This window comes from Triturus cristatus, chromosome 1_2 (assembly GCF_964204655.1).
Source record: "Triturus cristatus chromosome 1_2, aTriCri1.1, whole genome shotgun sequence".
NCBI lineage: Eukaryota > Metazoa > Chordata > Amphibia > Caudata > Salamandridae > Triturus > Triturus cristatus.
The window spans coordinates 1165090750-1165117680 of record NC_140580.1 but is presented as its reverse complement, the minus strand read 5'-3'; the positions used below and the strand labels follow the sequence as shown (position 1 = coordinate 1165117680).

Below are 26931 nucleotides of genomic sequence, written 5' to 3'. Positions count from 1 at the left end.
ATGTCACTTGAATGAGCTTGGATGAAGGTAGGCCATGTTGCACCTAAGGGAGAAGTCCCAGCGTTAGAATGTACATTTCAACTTAATTAATAATAATATAAAAACTGGGTGCTGTAGATCATACAGCTCAAGACTCCAAGTTGTGTACAAGTACAGGATTTTTCCTCAGTGCCTTGATTTCTTAGTAAGGGCATCTGACTTCAAATGACGTTTGGTCACAAAGGAACCAGATTATTTAGAGCACAAATAGGAATAGCAAAGCACAAAATGACTGAGCTAATGCAGAGGGCCCCTGCACTTCAAGCAAAGTGTGTACAAGCCCCCGATGAAAAGTACCAGAAGCAGTAGTAGCGTATTCTAAAGCTGGTGGCTAGTGGTTCAAGAGGGAGTTCACAGGAGTGCAAAGTAACCTGAGGGTTCCAAGTGCGAAAGCGTCCCAGTATTTCTATGCTTTCTTGCAGGTAGTCATATTTCCACGCTTTCAATCAAAAGTGGACAGGTGTAAAAATATGTCCAAATAGACGTTAAGTAATGCTATGCACATTTTAGTACCGAATCCAACCGGTCTGCACGCTTAGTTGCGATAGTTTCAACTGGTAAGTTCAACATACAAAACACAGGCAGACAAGGGAAATGACAGCCATATAAGAAAAAGTTGCTTCTTATCGAAGTTCTGCATCGCAGGAATCTTCACTAACATCATAAATGTTATCATAATCCTGTCTGCACAGGGGGATCCTGGACCACTCCCGATATATTAAAAAATGTTTTAAAGATGGAGATTGACAATTTACAATACAAAATTGTCTTAACACGCTATCTTTGGCTAAATGTTCTGAATTTTTCAGAATACTTGCTATACAAAGTCAGACAGACAATACCTAGAACTGCTTTGCAGCATAAAGAGTTATGGTTGCTGTCCCGAAAAAACGAAACCACAGGAAACATGTGGGAAGAGAGTAGCCTGGCAGGCATCACCCACAGCAAAGCCAAAAAAGGCAACCATGTACAAGCAGCAGCCTCAGAGAGTCAGTTCATTTGACTTAGACAAGATAGGACCATACTGTAAATTATCGATGTTGGAGGGTGGTTTATGATTCAATGAAGAATCCTCTGGTGCAAATCCAGGGTTACAAGTAATGCACTGTAGGATCTTCAGTGATAGTCAAATATTAGAATAGAATCGCAAGCTTGCCCTCCCACATTACAAGTCATGCACTGTAGGATCTTCAGTGAAAGTCAAATATTAGAATAGAATCGCAAGCTTACCCTCCCACATTACAAGTAAAGCACTGTAGGATCTTAAGTGATAGTCGAATATTAGAATAGAATCGCAAGCTTACCCTCCCACATTACAAGTAAAGCACTGTAGGATATTCAGTGATAGTCGAATATTAGAATAGAATCGCAAGCTTACCCTCCCACATTACAAGTAATGCACTGTAGGATCTTCAGTGATAGTCGAATATTAGAATCACAAGCTTACCCTCCCACATTACAAGTAATGCACTGTAGGATCTTCAGTGATAGTTGAATATTAGAACCGCAAGCTTACCCTCCCACATTACAAGTAATGCACTGTAGGATAGTCAGTGATAGTCGAATATTACAATAGAATCGCAAGTTTACCCTCCCACATTACAAGTAATGCACTGTAGGATCTTCAGTGATAGTCGAATAATAGAATCGCAAGCTTACCCTCCCACATTACAAGTAATGCACTGTTGGATCTTCAGTGATAGTCGAATATTAGAATCGCAAGCTTACCCTCCCACATTACAAGTAATGCAGTGTAGGATATCAGTGATAGTCGAATATTAGAATAGAATCGCAAGCTTACCCTCCCACATTACAAGTAATGCACTGTAGGATCTTCAGTGATAGTCGAATATTAGAATCGCAAGCTTACCCTCCCACATTACAAGTAATGCACTGTTGGATCTTCAGTGATAGTCGAATATTAGAATAGAATCGCAAGCTTACCCTTCCACATTACAAGTAATGCACTGTAGGATCTTCATTGATAGTCTAATATTAGAATCGCAAGCTTACCCTCCCACATTACAAGTAATGCACTGTAGGATCTTCAGTGAAAGTCAAATATTAGAATAGAATCGCAAGCTTACCCTTTCACATTACAAGTAATGCACTGTAGGATCTTCAGATAGTCGAATATTAGAATAGAAGCGCAAGCTTACCCTCCCACATTACAAGTAATGCACTGCAGGATCTTCAGTGAAAGTCAAATATTAGAATAGAATCACAAGCTTACCCTCCCACATTACAAGTCATGCACTGTAGGATCTTCAGTGATAGTCGAGTATTAGAATAGAATCGCAAGTTTACCCTCCCACATTACAAGTAATGCACTGTAGGATCTTCAGTGATAGTCGAATATTAGAATCGCAAGCTTACCCTCCCACATTACAAGTAATGCACTGTAGGATCTTCAGTGATACTCTAATATTAGAATCGCAAGCTTACCCTCACACATTACAAGTAATACACTGTAGGATCTTCAGTGATAGTCGAATATTAGAATAGAATTGCAAGTTTACCCTCCCACATTTCAAGTAATGCACTGTAGGATCTTCAGTGATAGTCGAATATTAGAATCGCAAGCTTGCCCTTCCACATTACAAGTAATGCACTGTAGGATCTTCAGTGATAGTCGAATATTAGAATCGCAAGCTTACCATCCCACATTACAAGTAATGCACTGCAGGATCTTCGGTGATAGTCGAATATTAGAATAGAAGCGCAAGCTTACCCTCCCACATTACAAGTAATGCCCTGTAGGATCTTCAGTGAAAGTCAAATATTAGAATAGAATCACAAGCTTACCCTCCCACATTACAAGTAATGCACTGTAGGATCTTCAGTGATAGTCGAATATTAGAATCGCAAGCTTACCCTTCAACATTACAAGTAATGCACTGTAGGATCTTCAGTGATACTCGAATATTAGAATCGCAAGCTTACCCTCACACATTACAAGTAATGCACTGTAGGATCTTAAGTGATAGTCGAATATTAGAATAGAATTGCAAGTTTACCCTCCCACATTTCAAGTAATGCACTGTAGGATCTTCAGTGATAGTCGAATATTAGAATCGCAAGCTTGCCCTTCCACATTACAAGTAATGCACTGTAGGATCTTCAGTGATAGTCGAATATTAGAATCGCAAGCTTACCCTGCCACATTACAAGTAATGCACTGTAGGATCTTCAGTGATAGTCGAATATTAGAATCACAAGCTTACCTTCCGACATTACAAGTAATGCGCTGCAGGATCTTCAGTGATAGTCGAATATTAGAATCGCAAGCTTACCCTCCCACATTACAAGTAATGCACTGTAGGATCTTCAGTGATAGTCGAATATTAGAATCGCAAGCTTACCCTGCCACATTACAAGTAATGCACTGTAGGATCTTCAGTGATAGTCGAATATTAGAATCACAAGCTTACCTTCCGACATTACAAGTAATGCGCTGCAGGATCTTCAGTGATAGTCGAATATTAGAATCGCAAGCTTACCCTCCCACATTACAAGTAATGCACTGCAGGATCTTCAGTGATAGTCGAATATTAGAACAGAAGCGCAAGCTTACCCTCCCACATTACAAGTAATGCACTGTAAGATCTTCAGTGATAATCAAATATTAGAATCGCAAGCTTACCCTCCCACATTACAAGTAATGCACTGTAGGATCTTCAGTGATAGTCGAGTATTAGAATAGAATCGCAAGTTTACCCTCCCACATTACAAGTAATGCACTGTAGGATCTTCAGTGATAGTCGAATATTAGAATCGCAAACTTGCTCTTCCACATTACAAGTAATGCACTGTAGGATCTTCAGTGATAGTCGAATATTAAAATCGCAAGCTTACCCTCCCACATTACAAGTAATGCACTGTAGGATCTTCAGTGATAGTCGAGTATTAGAATAGAATCGCAAGTTTACCCTCCCACATTACAAGTAATGCACTGTAGGCTCTTCCGTGATAGTCGAATATTTAGAATAGAAACACAAGCTTACCCTCCCACATTACAAGTAATGCACTGTAAGATCTTCAGTGATAGTCGAATATTAGAATAGAATCGCAAGCTTACCCTCCCACATTACAAGTAATGCACTGTAGGATCTTCAGTGATAGTCGAATATTAGAATCGCAAGCTTACCCTCCCACATTACAAGTAATGCAGTGTAGGATCTTCCGTGATAGTCGAATATTTAGAATAGAAACACAAGCTTACCCTCCCACATTACAAGTAATGCACTGTAAGATCTTCAGTGATAGTCGAATATTAGAATAGAATCGCAAGCTTACCCTCCCACATTACAAGTAATGCACTGTAGGATCTTCAGTGATAGTCGAATATTAGAATCGCAAGCTTACCCTCCCACATTACAAGTAATGCAGTGTAGGATCTTCCGTGATAGTCGAATATTAGAATAGAATCGCAAGCTTACCCTCTCACATTACAAGTAATGCACTGTAGGATCTTCAGTGATAGTCGAATGTTAGAATCGCAAGCTTGCTCTTCCACATTACAAGTAATGCACTGTAGGATCTTCAGTGATAGTCGAATATTAGAATCGCAAGCTTACCCTCCCACATTACAAGTAATGCACTGTAGGATCTTCAGTGATAGTCGAATATTAGAATAGAATCGCAAGCTTACCTTCCCACATTACAAGTAATGCACTGTAGGATCTTCAGTGATAGTCGAATATTAGAATCACAAGCTTACCCTCCCACATTACAAGTAATGCACTGTAGGATCTTCAGTGATAGTTGAATATTAGAACCGCAAGCTTACCCTCCCACATTACAAGTAATGCACTGTAGGATAGTCAGTGATAGTCGAATATTACAATAGAATCGCAAGTTTACCCTCCCACATTACAAGTAATGCACTGTAGGATCTTCAGTGATAGTCGAATAATAGAATCGCAAGCTTACCCTCCCACATTACAAGTAATGCACTGTTGGATCTTCAGTGATAGTCGAATATTAGAATCGCAAGCTTACCCTCCCACATTACAAGTAATGCACTGTAGGATCTTCAGTGATAGTCGAATATTAGAATCGCAAGCTTACCCTCCCACATTACAAGTAATGCAGTGTAGGATCTTCAGTGATAGTCGAATATTAGAATCGCAAGCTTACCCTCCCACATTACAAGTAATGCAGTGTAGGATCTTCCGTGATAGTCGAATATTAGAATAGAATCGCAAGCTTACCCTCTCACATTACAAGTAATGCACTGTAGGATCTTCAGTGATAGTCGAATGTTAGAATCGCAAGCTTGCTCTTCCACATTACAAGTAATGCACTGTAGGATCTTCAGTGATAGTCGAATATTAGAATCGCAAGCTTACCCTCCCACATTACAAGTAAAGCACTGTAGGATATTCAGTGATAGTCGAATATTAGAATAGAATCGCAAGCTTACCCTCCCACATTACAAGTAATGCACTGTAGGATCTTCAGTGATAGTCGAATATTAGAATCGCAAGCTTACCCTCCCACATTAGAAGTAATGCACTGTAGGATCTTCAGTGATAGTCGAATATTAGAATAGAATCGCAAGTTTACCCTCCCACATTACAAGTAATGCACTGTAGGATCTTCAGTGATAGTCGAGTATTAGAATCGCAAGCTTACCCTCCCACATTACAAGTAATGCAGTGTAGGATCTTCCGTGATAGTCGAATATTAGAATAGAATCGCAAGCTTACCCTCCCACATTACAAGTAATGCACTGTAGGATCTTCAGTGATAGTCGAATGGAATCGCAAGCTCACCCTCCCACAATCTGCTGCCTCAATCTAATATCAAGAGAACCAGTGAAGCAGAGTGTAGGTTTTGACAGTAAGAGGTTTTTCAGAGCAGCTTATCCCTCCAGCGTGTCTGTTTGATCATCTGAATCTAATCAGCAGTGCCTAGTGAAAGCAGCTTTGCATTTGTCATCCAAAGGAGTTTTCCTCGTCCATGTGCCTTTAGTTACTTTTCCACTAGCAAAATGAGTTCTGGGCATGGCTGACAAACTATTAATTGCAAAAAGCTAAAAAACAATAAAGCATGCTACTATTCACCCTGAGGGCTTTGTTTGAAGCGTCAGGTCTATATATATGAGGCTATCTCTGACAAACGTTTGGATTTCGTTAAACCTTTTGATTTGTCCAAATAGAATCTTAAGGCTCTTTTTACGTCCACAAATCTCTATGACGATTTGAAGGATTACTTAAAGATACTCGTAAAGAAATGGACTGATGAATGTGAAAATCTCTCATACTACTTTGGGTAGAGAAGGAGGATGGATTCTCAACGACAAGAGTTAAGAGTGCAAGATCACCTAAGGCTCAACCAGCTTAGAGGAAGCTTGCTCACTCAACTGGCAGAAGGAATAGCAATTAAGAAGGTTGTCTCCCATGATAGGTGCTGAAATTAAGCTTTATGAATAGGGTTGGAAAGAGGAGCCGAAAATGTAGCCAGGATTAGAATAAACTCCAGCAGAGGGAATGGATTCCTAATCAAAGGGCAGATCTTTTACAATCCTTCCCAAAAACTCTGATGACAGAGATTGTGAAGAAAGAACGCTGTGTCAAGATCTTTTTGCAGGTCACAACAGCCTCTAGATGTACCTTGGTGGAGGCGAACTGCAAATTTGACTTTTCCAAGTGAAGGAGGTACAACAGGAAATAACTTCTTGACCTAAGACCTGATTGTGCCTTCAAGTTGATGCCACAAGCCGAATCGTTTCTGCCTAAAAGCTTTAGAACTTCTAGACCATATTTCGGCTTATTTTAAGATATCATAAGGCTACGGTTCAATGGTCATTCTATACAAAATCAGGAACTATGATGTCACGCTCCATGGCAAATGTATCCATGTGGTCCTGGACGTGGTGCTGCCTTGTTTGTTTAGATAAAGCATTGGGGAATTTTGCCTGTTTGAACCTAGGATGAACTTCTCAGAGATGGCAGGAACGCCTTGAGAACCAGATGGATTGCCTTGGGTTACAATACTTTGATGTGATGAAGCTTCTCTATTTCTGACCAAATGACTTGATTTGATATGATTTGATTTGTGATTTGTATAGCGCATGGCTACCCTAGGGCTTTCCTGCGCTGATGAGTGCTGTGGTAAGGACGAAGCTCATTAATGGTTTAAGGCAAATAGCCAGGTTTTACGTTTTTTTCTGAAAGCCAGTTCGTTTTGCAGAGCTCTTTAGTCATAAAAGAGCTCGTTCCACAGTTTAAGTATCAGGTGGGCAAAGGATCTTCCTCCCCATCTTGATTTGTTCGCCTGTTGATTCATTGCAAGTGTGCTATCCAGCCAGATACCTACATTTTTTTACAACAGGTTTAGGATCAGGTGGGTTTCCCATGCAAGATGGCCAATTATTCAGTTGTCTGGGAATGGCCATGTTACCTAATATAATACTTGTACTGTCAGGACACGGAAATAGGGTCGCCTCCCATCAAGGAAGCATTTGAACATCCTGATGGAACCCCCATGGAAGATACTGTTTGTATGCAGAGACACTTGAAGCTTTGTTTATCAGTCTGTCACAGCAAACACAAGAAGATGATGGACGGAGTGCTGAAACTTTTCAGACACTCACACTCACCCCCAGTCACAGATCTGGATTGAATCCGGTCACTGAAACAATTTGTCTTCCAGGCAAAGTTAAAACAGCCTCATGTGAGGTCTTGAATTTGCTTCAATATGAAAATACCGGACACCACTGGTTGCAACAGTTAGTCAATTTGAAGAGCTGTTTATCGTAGCCATCAATTGGCAACATTTCTGCGAGACTGATGACACTTTCTCCTCTAATTTAAACACTTTTCCTTGATTTGTATCCAACGCTGCCCCATGGTAAGATAGACCTTGAGACGGATTTGTTTAAAGGTTTACCTGAAGACATAGACGACGATACAGTAGACGCGGGAGCGACACCATCTTAAAAATAGCTGACCGGCCGTAGATGGACAGGAGCATGTGGGACCAGGTCTTAATATCCTCACGCACTTGCTCCCATACTGTTGCAAGATTTCGCTCTCAAGCCGTGGTGGGAGAATCTGACAAATACACCCCCAAATATTTCATGCCCCCATACACCACCTGTACCGACGATGCCCAATAACCAAGCTCGCCCTGACCCTCCCCAACACCCACAGGGTGGACTTCCGAGGGTTCATATATAAACCCGACATTTCCCCAAAGATCTGAATGATACGCAACAACCGGGGGCCAGTTCGTTCCAGGTTGGTAAGGAAAAACAATACATCGTCAGCATAAAGGGCGATGCGATCGGACAGTGTGTGCCCATTTAAAATCGGACACTTGTGCGTCCATCCGCACCCAAGCAGCCAAGGGCTCCATTGCTAGAGCAAAAATATATGGGGATAGCGGACACCCCTGCCTGGTGTCCCGCCCAATAGAGAATGCAGAAGAGACGAAGCCCGCAACTCGCACCGATGCCATCAAGTCCGTGTATAACAGGGTTAGGTAGGACAGGAAACGCGGTCCAAAGTTCAGCCGCTGCAGGAGCGCAAATAAATAAACCCAGCTCAGGGAATCAAATGCCCTGTCCATATCTGCCAGCAAAAGCACTGCCCGTTCCCCAATGCCTGGACCGTTGAACAAGTTACTTACCTTCGGTAACGATGTATCTGTAAGAAACATTAGTTAGTTAGATTCCTCACCTTAGAATATCCCCAGGCGTCAGACTGGATCCGGAAGATTTTTCGTCAGCAATACCCCTTGCGCGTCGCTAGGCGTCGTCTGCGGCTCCGCGTCCGTCGTCGGCGTCGTGCGCCGGAATGACGTCGGAGTACTTAGACGCCACCCTCGCGCGCTGTCAGTTCTTGTACATAGCTTTCCGCGCCAGGAACGCAGAGCCATGCAAAGACCGACACTGGTGCCAAAAATAAAATCTAGGGGCCTGAAAAGGATAACCTTAACCCTAGATGTCAGTTCGCATAACGGGGAGGATGGGTGGGTCGGTGAGGAATCTAACTAACTAATGTTTCTTACAGATACATCGTTACCGAAGGTAAGTAACTTGTTCATCTGAAAGAAACACGTTAGTTAGATTCCTTACCTTAGAATAGATACCCAAGCAATACCATCCCCGGTGGTGGGTCTGCGAACCAAGATCACACCAGAAAGTCCTGGAGGACAGAACGGCCAAAGAAGCCATCCCTCCGGACTTGGCTGTCAAGGCAATAATGCCTGGCAAACGTGTGTAGCGAAGCCCACGTTGCCGCCTGACAGATGTCCTGCAAAGAGACACCTCGTCCCAAAGCAGTAGTAGCCGCCGTGGCCCGAGTAGAATGGGCGCGCAGCCCAACAGGAGGGTCCTTTTTGCCAAGGAATAACAAATTTTGATGCACAAAACGACCCACCGAGAGATGGTCCGTTTGTGCACAGCTTTCCCCTTCTTAGCACCCACGTATCCAACGAAAAGTTGGTCGTCCACCCGGAACTGCTTTGTGCGGTCCAGATAAAAGGAGAGCGCACGTTTTGGGTCCAGACGGTGGAGCCTCTCTTCCTCTTTGGAAGGATGCGGAGGCGGAGAGAAGGTGGGCAAGGTGACAGACTGCCCAAGATGAAAGGGGGTCACCACTTTCGGAAGAAAGGAGGGACGAGGCCGAAGGACAACCTTGTCCGGATGAACAGAGAGAAAAGGAGGCTTTGAAGATAAAGCCTGGAGCTCACTCACCCGTCTAGCCGAGGTGATGGCTACCAGAAAAGCAGTCTTAAGCGTCAGCAGACGAAGAGGACAATTATGAAGAGGCTCAAAGGGAGCGCACATTAGAAATGTGAGAACAAGATTCAAGTCCCACTGAGGCATTACAAAAGGGACAGGAGGGAACGTGTGAGTAATGCGTTTTAGAAAGCATGTAACTACAGGGGACTTGAAAAGAGAAGGCTGATCAGGAAGCCACAAGAAGGCAGAGATGGCAGCAAGATAACCTTTCAAGGTGCCCAGTGCAGAGCCCTGCCGGGCCAAAGAAAGAAGAAAGAGGAGAACCTCAGAAAGAGGGGCGGAAAGGGGATCCACAGCCTTTGCTGTGCACCATGCCACAAATTTGTTCCACCGGCAGGCGTATACCGTCTTTGTGGAGGGACGCCGGGCTGCCAGAATGATATCACAGACTTCAGGAGGCAAGTCAAATGGCATCAACTGCCGCCGCTCAATCTCCACGCATGGAGGTGGAGGCTGGACAGGTTCGGGTGGAGGACCGTCCCCTGCTGCTGCGACAGAAGATCCTCCCGAAGGGGCAGACGTATCGGAGGATCGGTCAACATACTGAGTAGCTCAGGATACCAGTACCTTCGTGCCCAATCCGGAGCCACCAAGATGACTTGGGCCCGGTCGTGCCTGATCTTCTTCAGCACTCTGGGCAGAAGTGGTATAGGCAGAAAGGCGTACAACAAACCGCAACTCCACTCGTGACGAAAAGCGTCGCCGAGCGAGTGCCGCCTTGGAAATTCCAACGCGCAGAACTGCTGACATTGCGCGTTCTCTTCGGTAGCGAATAGATCTAACCAAGGCTCTCCCCACTGCTGAAAGAGACCTTGCGCCACGTCGGAGTTCAGACGCCATTCGTGATCCATCATGCACCGGCGGCTGAGTTCGTCTGCTCTGGCGTTCAGAGAGCCCGCCAGATGTTGAACCACTAGGGTGACGCCCTGGTGTTCCAGCCATGTCCAGAGGCGCAGAGCCTCCTGACAAAGGGTCCACGACCCCACCCCGCCTTGTTTGTTGCAATACCACATGGCGGTGGTGTTGTCCGTGAACACCTGCACGAAACTTCCCCTGACAGAGGGAAGGAAGGCTTTCAGTGCAAGTCGGATCGCTCTCAACTCCAACAGGTTGATGTGGAGACGAGACTCCGCCGGAGACCAGAGGCCTCTGATCTCCGCCTCTCCCATATGGCCACCCCATCCCAGGAGGGACGCATCCGTCACTACGACATGCTCCGGTTGGGGAAGGGAGAGGCACTTGCCCGTGACCCAATCGCGGTCCGTGAGCCACCACTGCAGCTGCTGTGCAGTGCCCTCCGAGATCAAGACATGGTCGGACAGGTTGCCGTGATGCTGGGCCCACTGAAACTTCAGGTCCCACTGCAGAGCCCGCATGCGCCGCCTGGCGTGATGCACTAGTAGGATGCAGGAGGCAATCAGCCCCAGAAGCCGCAACACTAGCCTGACCAAAACCCAGGATAGAGGCCGAAAGATGGGAATCAGGGCCTGAATATCCCGGACCCGCTGTTCCGGTGGATAGACCCGGAACTGCGCCGAATCGAGAACCGCTCCGATGAAGAGGAGCTTCTGAGAGGGACTCAGGTGTGACTTCGGCACGTTGATGGAAAACCCCAGCAAATGCAGGAGATCCGCCGTAGTCTGGAGGTGGGAGACGACTGCCTGGGGCGAGCCCGCCTTCAACAACCAGTCGTCGAGATAGGGGAAGACTGGAACCCCTGATCTGCGCAGATGAGCTGCGACCACCGCCATCACTTTCGTGAACACCCGAGGGGCACTGGTAAGGCCGAAGGGGAGCACGGTAAACTGAAAGTGCTCTTGACCCACCGTGAACCGCAGGTAACGCCGGTGGGCCGGCAGGAAGTGGATGTGGAAATATGCGTCCTGCAAGTCCAACGCTACCATCCAGTCTCCCGGGTCTAGGGCAGCTAGAACCTGAGCCAAAGTTAACGTCTTGAACCTTTCCTTCCGGAGGAAGGCATTGACGTTCCGGAGGTCCAAGATAGGGCGTAGGCCCCCTTTGCCCTTCTTGGGAACCAGAAAGTAGTGGGAATAACAACCACGACCTACTTCTGGGCTCGGAACGCGCTCGACGGCCCCCTTGGCCAAGAGGGCCGAAACTTCCTCGTGGAGAAGATTCAAATGATCCCCCGAAATACGGTGGTGCTGCGGTGGCATGGCTGGAGGGGTCGTCTCGAAGGGGAGGGAGTAGCCCCTTCGGACGATTTGCAGCACCCACCTGTCCGATGTGATGGACCGCCAGTGGAGCAGGTGATGGCGAACCCTGCCGCCCACTGGCGTGGAATGGGCCTGAAAGCTCGGACTAGGAAGGCTTAGAGGCGGATGCTGCCGGGGTGGATGTGGGCTGACAGTGTCGTCCTCCAGAACCGCCTCGGCGGAAACCACGTCCGCGCGCAGGTTGGTTCTGCGGCTGGTGGCTAGGCGTACGTGAGGAGGCACCCCTTCCTTGGCCACGAAAGGGGCGAAAGGCGAAAGTTTGCGACCGCGGGGCCGAGAGGCCCAAGGACTTGGCCGTAGCCCGGGAGTCCTTAAAGCGATTCAGCGCACTGTCCGCTTTCTCGCCAAAAAGGCGAGTGCCATCAAAGGGCATGTCCATGAGAGTGCTCTGGACATCACCCGAAAAGGACGTGGACCGCAGCCAGGCGTGACGTCTAAGCGCCACCGTGGTAGAAATCGCCCTACCCAGCGAGTCTGTAGTGTCAAGCCCACAGCGGATAGCATGTCGTGCTGCATCCCTCCCATCGGCCAGAGCCTGGGTAAGTCGTGTCTGGACCTCCTCCGGACACAGGGGCAGCACGTCCTCCACCGTATCCCACATAAGAGTGGGAATAACGGTCCAAGAGACAAGCGGTGTTCAAAGACCGCAGGCCCAAACTAAGGGAGGAGAACAGCTTTTTGCCAAACTGTTCCAGTCTCTTGGAATCCCGGTCCGGCGGGGCGGTCGGGAAGGAGGATTGGGAGGTAGAGGCCTGGATAACCAGGCTCTCGGGGGTAGGGTGTTGGGACAGAAAACTGGGGTCGCCCGGAGCAGGGCGGTGGCGCCAGGTGACGTTCCTGTCCACAGGAGGGACTGTGGAGGGCTTGGACCAGGTGCCCTGCAGAACGTCAATGAGGGCCTCATTGAATTGCAGCAGAGGATCAGTGGAGCTTGCTGCAGACTGAAGCACCTCAGTGAGGACGTTAGTCCTCACAGCCACGGCAGGCAGCTCGAGCCCAAGGGCTGCGGCCGCCTTGCGCAGCACCACAGAGAAAGCAGCACCCTCCTCCGAAGCCACAGTCGGAGGAGAGATGAATCCAGTGTCTGGAGAGGTATCCAGACCACTGGCCTCCCCCAGTTCATCTGCCCAGTCCTGTGACAGCTGAGCCTGAAGGGCCATAGGGTCCTCGGACCCCTCCCATTCGCCCCCGTCATCCGATTCCTGGTAACCAGGAGGAAGGATCGGAGCCGGACGATAGACATAATGTGTCTCCAGCGGCGCCGTACGCGGCGTCCATCGACGCCGGGTCCGGACCGGGGCTGAAGTGGGGCCCGACGCCGAGCGGAGCCGGCGTCGGAGGTGGAACCGGTGTCGACGCCGGCGGAGGAGGCGTGACGAGGTCGACCGGCGTCGGCGGGGACTCGGGAACGGGTCCCTCGGGCACTTGCGGCGTCGAGGCCGGAGCCGTCGACGGCGCCGGGGCCAGAGCCGCCGGCAGGCAAGGTTGCCCAGTCGGGTCCGCGGGGCCCGAAGGCGCGCCAGCGGGCGTCGACGGCGGAGCCAGGTTCCTCATGGCCGAGAGGAAGGCACTGACTTCCGCCGGCGTCGCGTCAGTCCCAGGGACCGGCGGGTATGGGGACGTGCGCGGCGCCTGCGGCTCCGCTGGAGCCGCGGGGGTGGAACCACCCTGACCCTCGGCCGAGTCGCGCGACCGGCGAGGGGAGTCCGAAGAGCGGTGTCGCCTCTTGGACTTCTTTGAGTGCTTCGACTTACCCGAAGACTTGGAGCCGGACGATCGATGGTGACGTCGGCTGCGGCTCCGCGACCGATCCTTGGACCTCCTCCTGGACCGGGATCGAGAGGGGCACGGAGCCGAGTGGCGAAGCTCGAGAAGCTTCCGGGACCGCTCCCGTCTAGCCTTCGAGGTCAGGGCCTTGCAGTCCGAACACGACTCCGCGTCGTGGTCGAGGCCCAAACAGTAAAGGCACCGGCGGTGATGGTCCGTAACCGACATCAAGCGGTTGCAGTCAGCACAGGCTTTAAAACCAGGCATCCTACCGGCACCGGAGTCGAGACAAGATCAAAAAGGATCAAAAAATTTAGTCAAAAAAGACTAAAAGGGGTAGCTCTCCCGGATCTGCGCTTACTGGCGCGGAAAAAAGAAGAACTGACGTCAGCGCGCGAGGGCGGCGTCTAAGTACTCCGACGACGTCATTCTGGCGCACGACGCCGACGACGGACGCGGAGCCGCAGACGACGCCTAGCGACGCGCAAGCGGTATTGCTGACGAAAAATCTTCCGGATCCAGTCTGACGCCTGGGGATATTCTAAGGTGAGGAATCTAACTAACGTGTTTCTTTCAGATGCGACCGCTACATGTGTCCGCCTAATATTATGGCGGGTTGCACGCTGGGGCATGAACCCAGCCTAGTTTGGATGTACGAGCAAGGCTATATGGGGGCAGAGGTGATTTGCCAATGCCTTAGCTAATATCTTGGCCTCCACATTCAGGAGGGAGATAGGGCGATACAAGGCGTGATGCTCCGGGGGTCTACCGGGCTTATGAAAAACCACTATCTCCACATGTCTCCAGTCACTGGGCAGACACCCCCGGTCACTGGCCTCCTCCACCACCCTGCGGTAGTGGGGCCCCAGCTGCAGGAAATATTTTTTTTTAAATTCGCACAGAAAGCCATTAGGACCGGGAGCCTTACCAGAGTTCAGATCTCCCAAGGCCGCCCCCAATTCTTCTTCTTTAAGTGGGCCTTCCAGTTCTTCCCTAAGTTCATCTGAGAGCGCCTTCGGCGGGAGATCGTCCAAAAAAACGAGGCATTCCGTGGTGGCATATAATTGAGCAGAATACTCTGCAAAACTACGTGTGATGGCCGATGCGCCAGACACAGGTAGCCCATCCGACCCCATGACACCCGGGAGGGCCTGGGGGCGAAGCGAACCCTGACACAAGCGATGCAACATTTTACCAGATTTGTCGCCCCACTGATAGATCCTACTACAAGCAGCCAGCCTAGCCTGGCGAGCCTCATCTAGGAGAATATGAGAATATTCCTGCTGCGCCAGCAGTAATTGTTGACGAGCCAGCCGCCCTCCCTCTTCCCCAACGCGTGCCTCTAACTCGAGAATAGTAGCTTCCGCACGAACCAGGGCCTCTCTACGCAGCCTTCAGGCAGCAACGCAAAATGAAATATCCACCCCCCGAATGGTGGGTTTCAAGGCCTCCCAAAGAGCCCCAGCCCCCGAGACCGAACCTAAATTAATGGCCAGGTATTGATCAATGGCATTCTCCATTCATTCCCTATAATCCTCCTTCTGGAGGTTCCACACTGAAAGCGCCATCGGAATGGCCCACAGGCCCCCCCCGGCTCTTATAGTAAGTGCCACCGGAGAGTGGTCAGAAAGTCCCGGCGGGAGAATGTCCGCCGCCACCACTCTGCTGTCGAAGACCCGTGGAATAAACAAATAATCTAGGTGGGAAAAGAAACCATGGACTGCCGAGAGATACGTGTAGCCCTGCGTACTACCATGCATCATGTGCCAGGGGTCGACCCAAGCAAGACTCATCACTAAGGAATATAATTTAGTAGGGTGGCGGGCCTCAGATAAACCCCCAGACCTCCATCTGTCCCTGGCCACATCCATCATATCATCCCAATCCCCTCCGACAAACGCTAAGCCCTCGGGTATATCCGCCCACAGTGTCATAATTTTCTCCGCCAGCCCCCAGGAAAGAGGCGGGGGGGGCATAGACACTCCCCAGAAGCAAGATCTCACCACCTACCGTGCCCTGCACAAATATGTACTGGCCCTGTAGGTCCCCCTAGGTCTTAACGTGTGTATGCAACTCTACGTTGTATTAAGATAGCGACATCTCTGGAACCCCTCACAAACCCAGAATGAAATACCTGTGTAAATCCAAAGCGCTGGAAACATAATGCCTTAGACTCCATGAGGTGGGTCTCCTGCAACAACAATACATCTGCGCGGGCGTGCTTTTTCCAACTTCAGGATAGCCCCCCGTTTGATGTTGTCGAGTGCCCCTCTAACATTCCAGCTAAGGACCCTAACAAGACCAGAGGCCTCCCGTGTGCTAACAGACATTCCTACTCCGTGCAGGTCCCCTACAGTACAATGGCAGCATCAAGACTCTTCCACATAATGCAACCGAGTCCAGAATACAGGTAGACCGTGCAGCAACCCCCCCACCCCACCCTGTACCTTAAGAACTGTGAAGTGCCTGTCGTGGTAGGCAGAGAAGGCTGACCCCAACAGAAGGCCCTACCCCTCACCCGCCGATGGAACCCCAGTTCACAGCCCATTGTCTATTGGCCTCCTCTCCTTCTGTGGAGCCCCACAGAGAGACTGGCCATCATACATGCTCCTCCGGTCTATGAAGAATGTTCATATTTGGGAAATTGCATGGTCATCCTGGTTTCAGTCCGCCAAAACACGTGGCTGGGAAACGGACCTCTCCCGAGCCGTGGCACCTGCATACTGTGAGCGACACCTGAACTTGGAGCACCTTCCCCCTCTTCCCCTCAGCCCGTGCTGATTCCGGGCATGCCCACCCGAAGAGGAGTCGGATTCCCTTCCCAGGGGAGAGTGACGCAGCCGCACAGTTTTATCTGTCCATTGGAATACCTCCTACGGTGTGTCAAGCAAGGCGTAGGGGACCTTGAGTTCACGGAGGCGGGCCTTAGCGGCCAGGAATGACTGCCGCCGAAGCTGCTGTACTAGCTTAGTATATTCGGGAAAGATTAAGATGCGCAAGTTGTCGAACAGCAACGGTTTCCTAGCCCGGGCCTGTTTCAGGATGGTGTCCCTGTCGTGGTAGTTGAGGAGCTTGCCGATAACAGGCCACGGACGGGTACCTGGAGGGGGCTTCTGCATCAGGGCCCTATGTGCACGCTCCACCACAAAGCAATTCGATAGTTGCCCAGGGGGGAACCAGCCCTCAAGCCAGCCTGTAAGAAACCGCGACATATTCCCCTTTTCGCAGTCCTCCGGAAAGCCAACAATGCACAGGTTGTTGTGTCGCGCTCTCCCCTCCACATCCTTCACTCTCGATGCCAGGCCCCGTTGTGTAGTTTCAAGGGACGATACCCTCCGTTGCAGTGTGGTGACCACATCCTCCACACTCGAGATCCTCGTCTCCTTCTCTGTGATGCAGGCGACCACATTCCTCAGGTCCTGGAACAGGAGCATTACGTCTGAGCCGACCGCCCCGATCTTGGCTTCTAGGGTGTCTCTGGATTGGGTAATGGCGGCCATGAGAGCCGCGTTGCCTGGCACAGCATTTTGAGACGCCCCGGGCAGCGCCGCTGGGGCCCCCTGGCCCCGTGAATTTATCCATAGTGCTGTGTTTAGTCGAGCCGCCGCCGGGCTTATCTCAGGTCATAGTGGCCCAGTCACTGCCACCGACCCCGATCGAAAAACCTCCCGGAGGTGGATACGCAACAGTTCTGACAGATCGGAGTCCCACTCCCGATGACGTATAGGTGGAGGCAGGCCGCCCCCCTAAACTTTCGCTCGTCTGGCCGGCCCAGCGGAGACCCTCGGAGGAATCCCTGACACGTGGTCCTCCCCCCCAGCAGCCCGACACGACCGCCGAACCCCTGATGGAACCACCCCCGAAGAGATTCAAAAGGGGTGCCAATATCAGGATGACTGCCCCCTATGTACTGTCCAGATGAAATAACTAGATAATCTGTGGGGGCCAGGAGAGGGAGCTCAGTGGGTCGCTTCAGCCTCGTGGACACGCCGGTGGGCCGCCACTCAGGGTCTTCCCCCTCTCACTGCCGATCACACTGGATCCCCGTGATGCGGCTGGGGTGCAGGCTCCCCCCGTGTGGCCCAACAAGGCCGCCGGACACCCAGTAGGCTCAGATACACAGAGGGTGGGGGGGGAGATATGAAGATGTGAGAGGTGCAGGCCACCGTCAGGCCACCCTCTCAGGCAGCGCGGACGTATTCACGTGCTGGGCACCTAATCAGGAGAAGCTCAGGCAGTCCCGGGGGGTCTCCCCACCACCAGAACCGTTCGGTGGAGATGCGGCACCAAGATGGTGGCCAGCCGGCCGCACCCGCACTCCAGATACCTCTGCCACTCCGCGCCTCAACCCGATCAGGCCGCCGATAGTGTCCGCACCCCGGCAGGAGACCGGAGGACCACCAACACTCAGGGCGAGCCCCGCTCAGCAAGCCTCAGCCGAGGCTCACACATCTGCTCACGCAGAGCTCTCTCCCTCTGTTGCCGCGGCGGCATCTAGGCAATGCGGCAAGAGAACTGAGCGACACCCCGGCTCAGGATGGGGCCGCGTCGCAAGTAAGCCACAACTGTCGCCGATCGCCACACCTCGGTCTGTGGACCTTCCACGACTCCCAAAACCGGCTCCGGGGGTAATCCTTAGCAGTCAATGGCGGCAGGGCAGTCCAGGGACCAAGTGTAGAGCCGGAAAGGCAGGATAATTAAAGGATTAAAGTGAGGCTGGACGGAGCGCGCTCAGCCCACGTCAGCTGTGCTGGCCTACCAAGCCACTGGCTGCTGGCTTCTTAAAGGAACAGTATGTCAGTTTTTGCTCGGCAGTTAAGGTAGGGTTCATGCTCCAATGCAGTTTTAAGTAGTTTTCTGTCTTCTCATACATCAAAATATTCTGAACAATTTGGAAAATGTAGCCTAAGATGACGGTTATTTGTTAATTTTAAAATGGCAGTTTCCATCTTTCCATTTTCTTGGGATACATGTGAATGTTCTTGGAATGTTGTACCATTTTTGACTATCAGGGAAGAGCCTATGATGCAAAAAAGCTACACAGTGCTTTACAAAAACAAGAATGCACCCCAGGAGCTCACATGTGTATGCCTGATCAACTATAAAGAGATTAAGGACTAATGCTGGAGGAAGGTCCGCAGTTTTCCCAGGTTTCAGGGAAGGGGGAGACCCTCACTCGGACAGGCTTTCAGATGCAACACATTTTATACAGGCCCGATAGATGCCCGAAGTTCTATAATCTGATGGGCCAAAACATCTGAAAGAAGAGGGGCACAACGTAGCGGTCATGCGCTACTGTGGTCGCCAAACAGCAGCATGGAGCGTCTCCTACAAACTACTGTGCGCAAATACTGCTCTATCAGCATAGTTTCTCACCACTCACCCCCATCAACATCACTTACTGTCCGGCTGCACCACTGACAGCACCATCCTCAGTATCCTCATGACATTACCACTTTCCTTCAGCACACTCACTATACCATTCACCCAACACCAGTGACACAGTCTCTGCACTCGCTGCAGAGCATTTGGCAGTGCCCCAGATAATACTCTTCATCCAATCACAGTGCAACATCACAGTAGTAAACTTGTACAATAAGTGCAATGGCATGCCTGCTACATGGAGCAAGGGAGGAGATATTTGGAGAGTTACCACTGGTACAGAGGCAGAGCAAGAGACCAATGCAAAACATCTCCACAGCGAGGGAGGAAGAGGGGGCAGGCACTACGAAGGCATGTGAAACTGAAGTCGTGCATTCATGCTGTACATGGCACACAGAGGATGAAGAGTTATACTCTTATGTTTGAAGATTCAGCAGAAACGGGTGTGGCTGTGGCATACCCGGTGACATTTTAAAAAACACTAACAGTAAGAAAGTGAAACAACTTTCCTCTGGGAAAGAAGGCATGATCACTCCAGTTATGAAACACTGCACCTCTGAGCAGTTACTTGCTATGTGAACATACACTGAATGTGGCTCAAATGGTCGAAGCCCTTTCACGGGCAAGTGCAGAAGGTGTCCAACGAAGAACAGTTCCTGTTGTTTGTGCACACACTGGAGATGAGCATCTCGTGTTGTAGATCTATTTGTACTCATATTCCTGAAACGCACAAAGAGCATGTTGTGGCCACTATAAGAATCCCTCGAACAGCAGCAAGGTTGAGCAGTGCCTGATGGACTGAGTAGGAATGACACAGAAAGCACCTACAGACCTTCAGGATCAGTAAACTAAGCCCACGTCTGCATGCAGCATACCTTCCCGAGGACTGATATGAGGGGGTCTCCACTGGGTGAGGGGACGTGGTCTACCATGGTCAAGAGGCTGCAAATTCACTAAGAAAAAATTTCATGTTCTTTCAAACTCCTGCTAAGAGCTTTTTTGGAACATGTTTAGGTTATTGATCTGAACAGATAACTACTCTTTCTAGCTTTATTGCCCCCCCCCCCTCAGATGACTGAGCCCTCTGAGTGTGAGGCATAAGTTTAGCCCTCAGTCTCTTGAGCAAGTTGGTGTTCTTCTGAGAAGGTTACTCACACAAAAGCCATGGTATAATGCTGTGCAGCAGACATGGTGTTTAGTTATAAGCCACCATATCTTTAGGAGACACAAGTGCATAGTAATGACCTTGGATGGGGATGTAGTAACAACCCATGGTCTCTCTTGCTCAGGGAAGGTGAAAACATCAACATCTCAAATTCTGCAAGAAAAAAAGCTTTATTTGATAGTGTAATAAAAACAAGGGTTTCTACTGTTATACATTTCCTTCACACCTGGAGTTACTCATGCGTAGACCTGTGGGTATATCCCTTTGAAAAAATGTTACTTTTCATGAAAACTATTCTCTTTAGCAGCAGCCAAAGGCCACATTCTGTTTTGAATCTCACCACACCAATACTGAGTGGTCAAGGTAATATGTAAGTAATATTGCATTCCCTTCGTAGTTAAAGAAGCACGCCTTACAAATCTGCAATGGGATAGTGATGGTGGTTCCGAAGACTGCCTGCCGCTGATCTCAGACACCTCCTCTGGTGTCAGTGCAGCTTGTTCTCATCCCTGAAGGAAAGCAGGGGTGCTCCTAGGCAGCAGATGACCAAGACCAGCAAATGACACGAACAATTTCACACTCCCACTTTGTACGTCACGCACATGGCTTAGCTGTTAATTAACAGTGAATACATTAACACATGTGAGGTCTATTTTAATACTCTCTTTTTCTTCCTAACAAGAAGCCCACTAATGTGGGGCAAAGAAAAGCAGGATAACACATTTTTCCACCACGGTTTTTGAAGTCGGAGAGAGAGAGAGTGTACCAGGCAGGAGGCAGTCTCCAAATGCCCAAAACAAGAAAGATGTCACCAATCATGGCCAATTAAAGCCTCTCCTAAACTGGTCTACTGAGGGTCTGTCTGGACACCGTTTGTAAAGCTCTGTGTGCACGCTCAGGACACACCATCGTGGTGTGTTTCTTTTTAGCTAGGAATGGCCACTCGGTATGAAAAGCAATGGAAGCAACCTAGGATGGATTCATTGATGGGACACAACTTGAGCAAAAGACAGAGTGCACCAGAAGCATGAAACCAAAAGCGGGCGACAGCGAGAGAGAGAGAGGTAACCAAAGCAGCACTTACCCCGCGCTTTAGGCTCCTGAAGCAGTGGATTTTGGGTTTGGACGTCATGAAGTCGTTGAAGCGGTGGGAGAGGGGCTCCTTTTGCTGCTTGGGAGACTGGGGGCCATTGGGAACAGCAGAGGGGGAGGCAGGAGGAGGAGGAGGGGGCTGATGAGGGGATGTTAGAAGGGACATAAGCTAAGTATAAGAGATGGAGTAGTGATAGAATATAAACCAACAAAAAGATAAAAAAAACACAAAACCAAAATAAGGATCAAATAATATTTAATTCCAAACCAGTGAAACACAAAAATTACGATTAATCAAAACTCGAGCCATGGTTTGGAAGAAAAAAGTATTATTACAGTGCTACAAAAGAATGAGGATGAAGTGGAAGGGTAGTTAGTAATGCGGTGACCATGGAACACAGGCATGCAGAGTCCTTTCCATGCACGCTTTTTTCAAAATTATACCAAGAGAAAGGTGATAGTCTGACAGCACGTGCTTCACATGCAAATCGTCACTCACTGGTGATTTTTTAAAAGGAGCCAGATTCTCAAAATTAAAGTTACGACTGTTCTATACTTGCATGATTCTGAATTCCAATAACATTTTGCTTTATGTTCCATTTTGTTTTGAAAAAAATATAAGTTGGCAATCACATTCTTTTTCAATATGGTGCTCATATCGGAGTGGGAATCCTCCAGGAAAAAATACAGACTGCTAGGGCTGTGTTTCTGCTGTCAGTAGAGCTTGTTTTCTCCCACTTTCTTGGGCATCTGTGGACCGCCTGCTCCAAGCTAGCATCCGATTTTAGTCAGATTCTGAGCACCCAACAAAGGATCATATGGGAGAAAAGGTAGGCGCAAAGGACATGTGATAACAATACTGAAGAAGAAGTGACACATTTGTCTTAATCATTGGGGCTTTTATGGAGTTCTGTAGAATTTGAATTGAGTGTAAAGTGATAAGAAGGCCAATCAACACGGTAAGTTCATGAGGACTTCCTGTCTACCTTACGTATCCTCCACTGCATCCATGTCCAATCAATGATGCTTCCTGATCACGGTGGACCAGGAGCACTTTCAGGACCTCCTTGCGGCTGCCTCACAGATGCCTCACACACAGGTGTAGATGTTGAAGGTTTACCTTGCATTGAATTTGCTGTACTTCGCCCAGTCCACACACTATTGGATTTTTACCTTCTACTAGCCATTTAGAGATTAACAACTTTGCCACCGTCTGAAATTTTCTGGCAGACCGTCAACCCACAAACTGGGTGGCTGATCTAAATCACTCAAGACAATATATGTGTGCAGTAGTCATTCTATTGCATTAAAAGGCTGCATAGCAAATGTATCCCAATGGCAGGTGTCTACAGTTTTGGTAGAGGGATATCTGGCTGCCAAAATGACATCAGACACCTCGGGAGGGAGATCGAAGACTGTCAAATGCTGCCGCTCAATCTCCATGCATGAAGGTGGAGCGTGCGCAAGTTCGAGTGCAGGACCCTGTCCTGCTGCTGCAACAGGAAATCCTCCCAAAGGGGTAGCCTAATCAGAGAACCGGGGTTCATGCTAAGGAGTTCTGGATACTTTACTCTCCATTCCCAATCTGCAGCTACGAGGATGACTTGAGCCCAGTCAATTCTGATTTTCTTGAGAGCTCAGGGCAGGAGTGGTATCGGCAGAAAGGCATACAGGAGTCCCGAATTTAATTCTAAATGGAATATATGGCCTAGCGAGAGACATCTTGGAAACCCCAACATGCAGAACAGTTGACATTGTGCATTTTAGGCAGTGGCTAATCAATCACACCAAGGCTCTCCCTATTGGCAGAAGAGACCTTGCACTGCCTCCAGGTGCAACTGTCACTCACGATCCACCAGGTGTTGACGGCTGAGCTCATCCACCCTGGCATTCAAAGATTCTGCCAGGTGGTTCACCACCAGGAAAATCCCTCGATGGTCCAGCCATTTCGATAGGCATAGTGCCTCCTGGCACACGGCCCAAGACCTCACTTCTCCCTGCTAGTTGAAATACCACATGGTGGTGTTTTGTTGGTAAGCACCTTCACCAGCCTTCATTTGATGGATGGAAGGGAGGCTTTCAAACCCAAGTGATGGCTCCAAGCCCCAAGAAGTTGAAATGGAGCCAGGCTTCCAACAAAGACCTCTGATCTCCACATCTCCCAGATGGCTGCCCCAACTCAGAAGGTACGCATCAGTCACCACTGTAAACTCTGGGTGGGATAAGGAAAGGGGTCTGCCGCAGACCAGATCGTAGTCCAGTAATCACTACTGTTTACAAAATCTGGACGTGGTCAGAGAGTTGCCCTTGCTGTTGGGTATACCGAAAATTCAGATCCGAGTGCAGGGACGGCATATGACACCTGGCGTTCTTGAACAGCAGAATTCATTAAGTCATCAGTTCCAGCAGCCTCAGAGGCAGCCTCCCTGAAAACCAGGACAGAGGCAGAAATATCGAGATAAGAGACTCAATGCCCAGGACTCTCCTTCTCTAGGAGGAAAGGCACAAAACCAAACAGTGTCCAGGATGGCTCTGATGAAGTCTAAGGAGTAAGGTGTGTCTTCAGCACGTTGATAGTGAACCCCAAGGATGACAGGAGATTTGCCACAGTCTGGAGGTGGTTAATGACTGCTGGGGCGATCCTGCCTTTAAGAACCAGTCGTCAACGTAGGGGAAGACTAGAATACTGGAACCCCTGACCTCCAAATATGAGCTGCAACCACCACAATCACTTTTGTGAACACAGAGGGGTACTGGTGAGGCCAAAAGGGAGCACAGCAAACTGAAAGTGCTCCTGGTCCACCGTGAACAGCAGGTAATGCGGGTGGGCTCGCTGGACGGGGATGTCTTGTGTCTAGCCCGCATCTCATGGGGAACTTTGCTGCATCCAGACTATCTACAGGGGCTTGGTTGAGGATGGCTGGCCCTCCTTGGGACGCATGGGAAGCAGCTGTCCCACAGCACTTGGGACTAATGGCCCACAGGGCAGGCGGTGTTCACCAGCTGCATGGCTAGGCTTGTGAAAGGAAAGATGTGCTTACCAAAAGGTGCCCAGCCTCTTAGATTCCCTGTCCATTGGAATGAACTGCAACACATTTCGATTGACCTTGGAGGTTGAAGCTTGCACCACCAGGCTCTCAGGGGAGGAATGGTGGGAAAGGAAGGCTGGGTCTCGACGATGGTGTCAGGCAATCAAGCTGTGCACAGGAGCCCCTGTGCAAATCTGGCCCAGGCCCCCAGGAGAACGCTTGTGAGAGCTTCATTAAAATTCGGGCAAGGGTGCAGCCGAGCCCCCTCCTGGGTTAAGCACTACAGCCAAGACATTGGTTTAGACTGGACTGCCGCACCTGCAGGTCATGGACCTCTCTAGCTCGGAGCATCACGGTGGCAAAGTAGGTCAGATTCTGAGGAAGAGTCCAGCCTACTGGCATCACCCAGCTCCTCATACCAGTTCTCAGCTTGGACCTACACAAGACCAAACCCTTACTCTACATCTCTACATGCAGGGAGGAAAAGGTTATCAATAGGCAGGAAGTCGGAGTTGGTAAGGTCTGGATGGGGCCAGCAACAATGTTGAGCAACATTGGCTTGGAATCAGGTATAGGGATGGGCTGGCCATCTTCAAGCAGCACTCTGATGGGTTAAAGGCGGCACCCGTGTTGGAACGGATCCAGGGGTGGATCCAGAGGGCCTAGCTGGCATCAGGGTGGGCCGGCTGGCAGTAATACAGCCAGGACACCTCGTAATTCAGTGGCGCCTAAATGTGTACCAGCAGGAGTGGGTGTGCCAAAGATGGAGTGCATGGCGTTGTAAAATTCTGAGTTGGGCAGGTGTCGCTCCAGCGGTGTGGAACTCGGGGTAGCACGGAGGGGGCCTGACACCGGCTGTGAAGGAGGAGTGCAGGAAAGGACCTACAAGCATGGCGTTTAGATGGCTAAGCCAAATACTTTGACTTCTTTTTCTAGAGCTTCAACTTACCTGACTTGGAGGAAGACGTTTTTGAGTGCTTACACAACCATCCGCGAGAATGGACACAGGACGGAGAATGGCACGGAGCCGCCTTCTGCCACGCCACCAGGAGCTTCAACTCTCACTTGCAAATTGCCTTGGTCTTAAATCGATATGAACTCTGCGCAGGCCTGGAGTCGTGCCCTGACCCCAGGCACCAGAGACAGCCAAAGGGGGGGGATCAGACACAGATGTCTGTCTGTGACATTCCCCACAAGCCTTAAAGCAAGTTGTTTTAGAATGGGAAATGTCCCTAGCATACTGGGAGAAATTGCTAAAAAAGGAGTTAACAGAAAAGTAAATAAAAAAAGTGGTATAAAAAATGAATGTAGTAGCTCTCTGGATCAGCGCTCTTGGCGCGGAAAGAAAGGAACTGATGACAGCGCTCTGGGGTGGCAGTTATATGGGCACTGCAACATCACATCTAACGCCAAGCCAATCTACCCTACCTACCGGCGCGCAGAGCTACTGGCCAAGATTTTCTGGATCCAATCTGAGACCTGGGTAATATTCTAAGGTTAGGAATCTGCAGTTAGAGGTCTCTATCAGAAGGAGTCAATTTAATCCGCTTATTGAGAGACGCCTAGTTGCCTTGCTTTAAGACAGTGTTTTTCTTTCTACATTTATGAATTTTTCTTGACCTTGATCTTCAACTGATCACTCTTTGTATTTGAGACCTAGGTTGGATTCCCCTCACCCAATAATTTTCCTTCTCTATTCTCTCTCCTTTCTGATCTTGTTCTATTTACCTCTTCTTCTTCAGCTCCATTCCCTGAAGATGTCACATTCAAAGTTGCCCCCTGCATTCGTCTCGCTAACAAACTCTATATCAAGGTACCATACAGACGTCTTCATTTGTGATGGGCATTACAACGTGGATTTAGAGGACATTGCTGCCATGGATGGCAATGGCACTAGAGTCAATGACTCCAGTGTCAATATAAGCAACAACCATGTTGGAGTTTATATTGCGAGTCATGGTAGCGTGGTGTCGGATGCGGATGGGAAAATAGATTTCACTATCAAAGCGGAGTGACAATGGGAGTTGGCGTTGGGGAGTTTTCTGAGGAGAATTGTGAAACGGAGAAAAAAAAGACAACACTCTTTAAACGCATGGGCTCAGTTGGTCCCAAGGTGTTCCAAAGTATCCTTCCCCAGAGATGGCAGAGGGGTTGGAAATATCTTAGCTAAACATATTTTTGTTGAATCTTCTTTCCTTGGTGTTTTTGATCCATGCTCGGATCCAAAGTGCAGTAAAGTTCAGGCTCTTCCTCTGGTTGAATTTAAATCAAATGCTGCTGTCAGAGAACTTAGAGTCTGAGTGCATAGTGCACACATGCCAGCCATATTGGCCACTATGTAACACCTTGACAAGATCCTATGATTGGTTCCATGTAAAAATGGAAACTGTCCTGTCGCCAGTAGAGGGCAGTGATGCGTTGCTCCTCGTGAACTATGTGCACAGCCAGGGTACCTGAATTCTCTTT

The 26931-nt window shown here is 49.2% G+C and overlaps 1 protein-coding gene across 16 annotated transcripts in view; it reads right to left on the bottom strand.

Annotated features, from left to right (window-relative positions):
• FNBP1 (formin binding protein 1) overlaps positions 1-26931 on the bottom strand; it is a 975957-nt gene that overhangs the window by 193131 nt on the left and 755895 nt on the right. For 7 of the 16 annotated variants that reach the window (XM_085613976.1, XM_085613977.1, XM_085613978.1 and 4 more), the window contains exon 10: positions 21429-21605. The exons of 6 other annotated variants lie outside the window; for them this stretch is intronic. In XM_085613976.1, the coding sequence (XP_085470102.1) occupies positions 21429-21605 (177 nt within the window). The remainder of the gene's footprint in view (positions 1-21428; positions 21606-26931) is intronic. 3 more of the 16 variants (XM_085613980.1, XM_085613983.1, XM_085613985.1) reach the window with 1 other exon arrangement.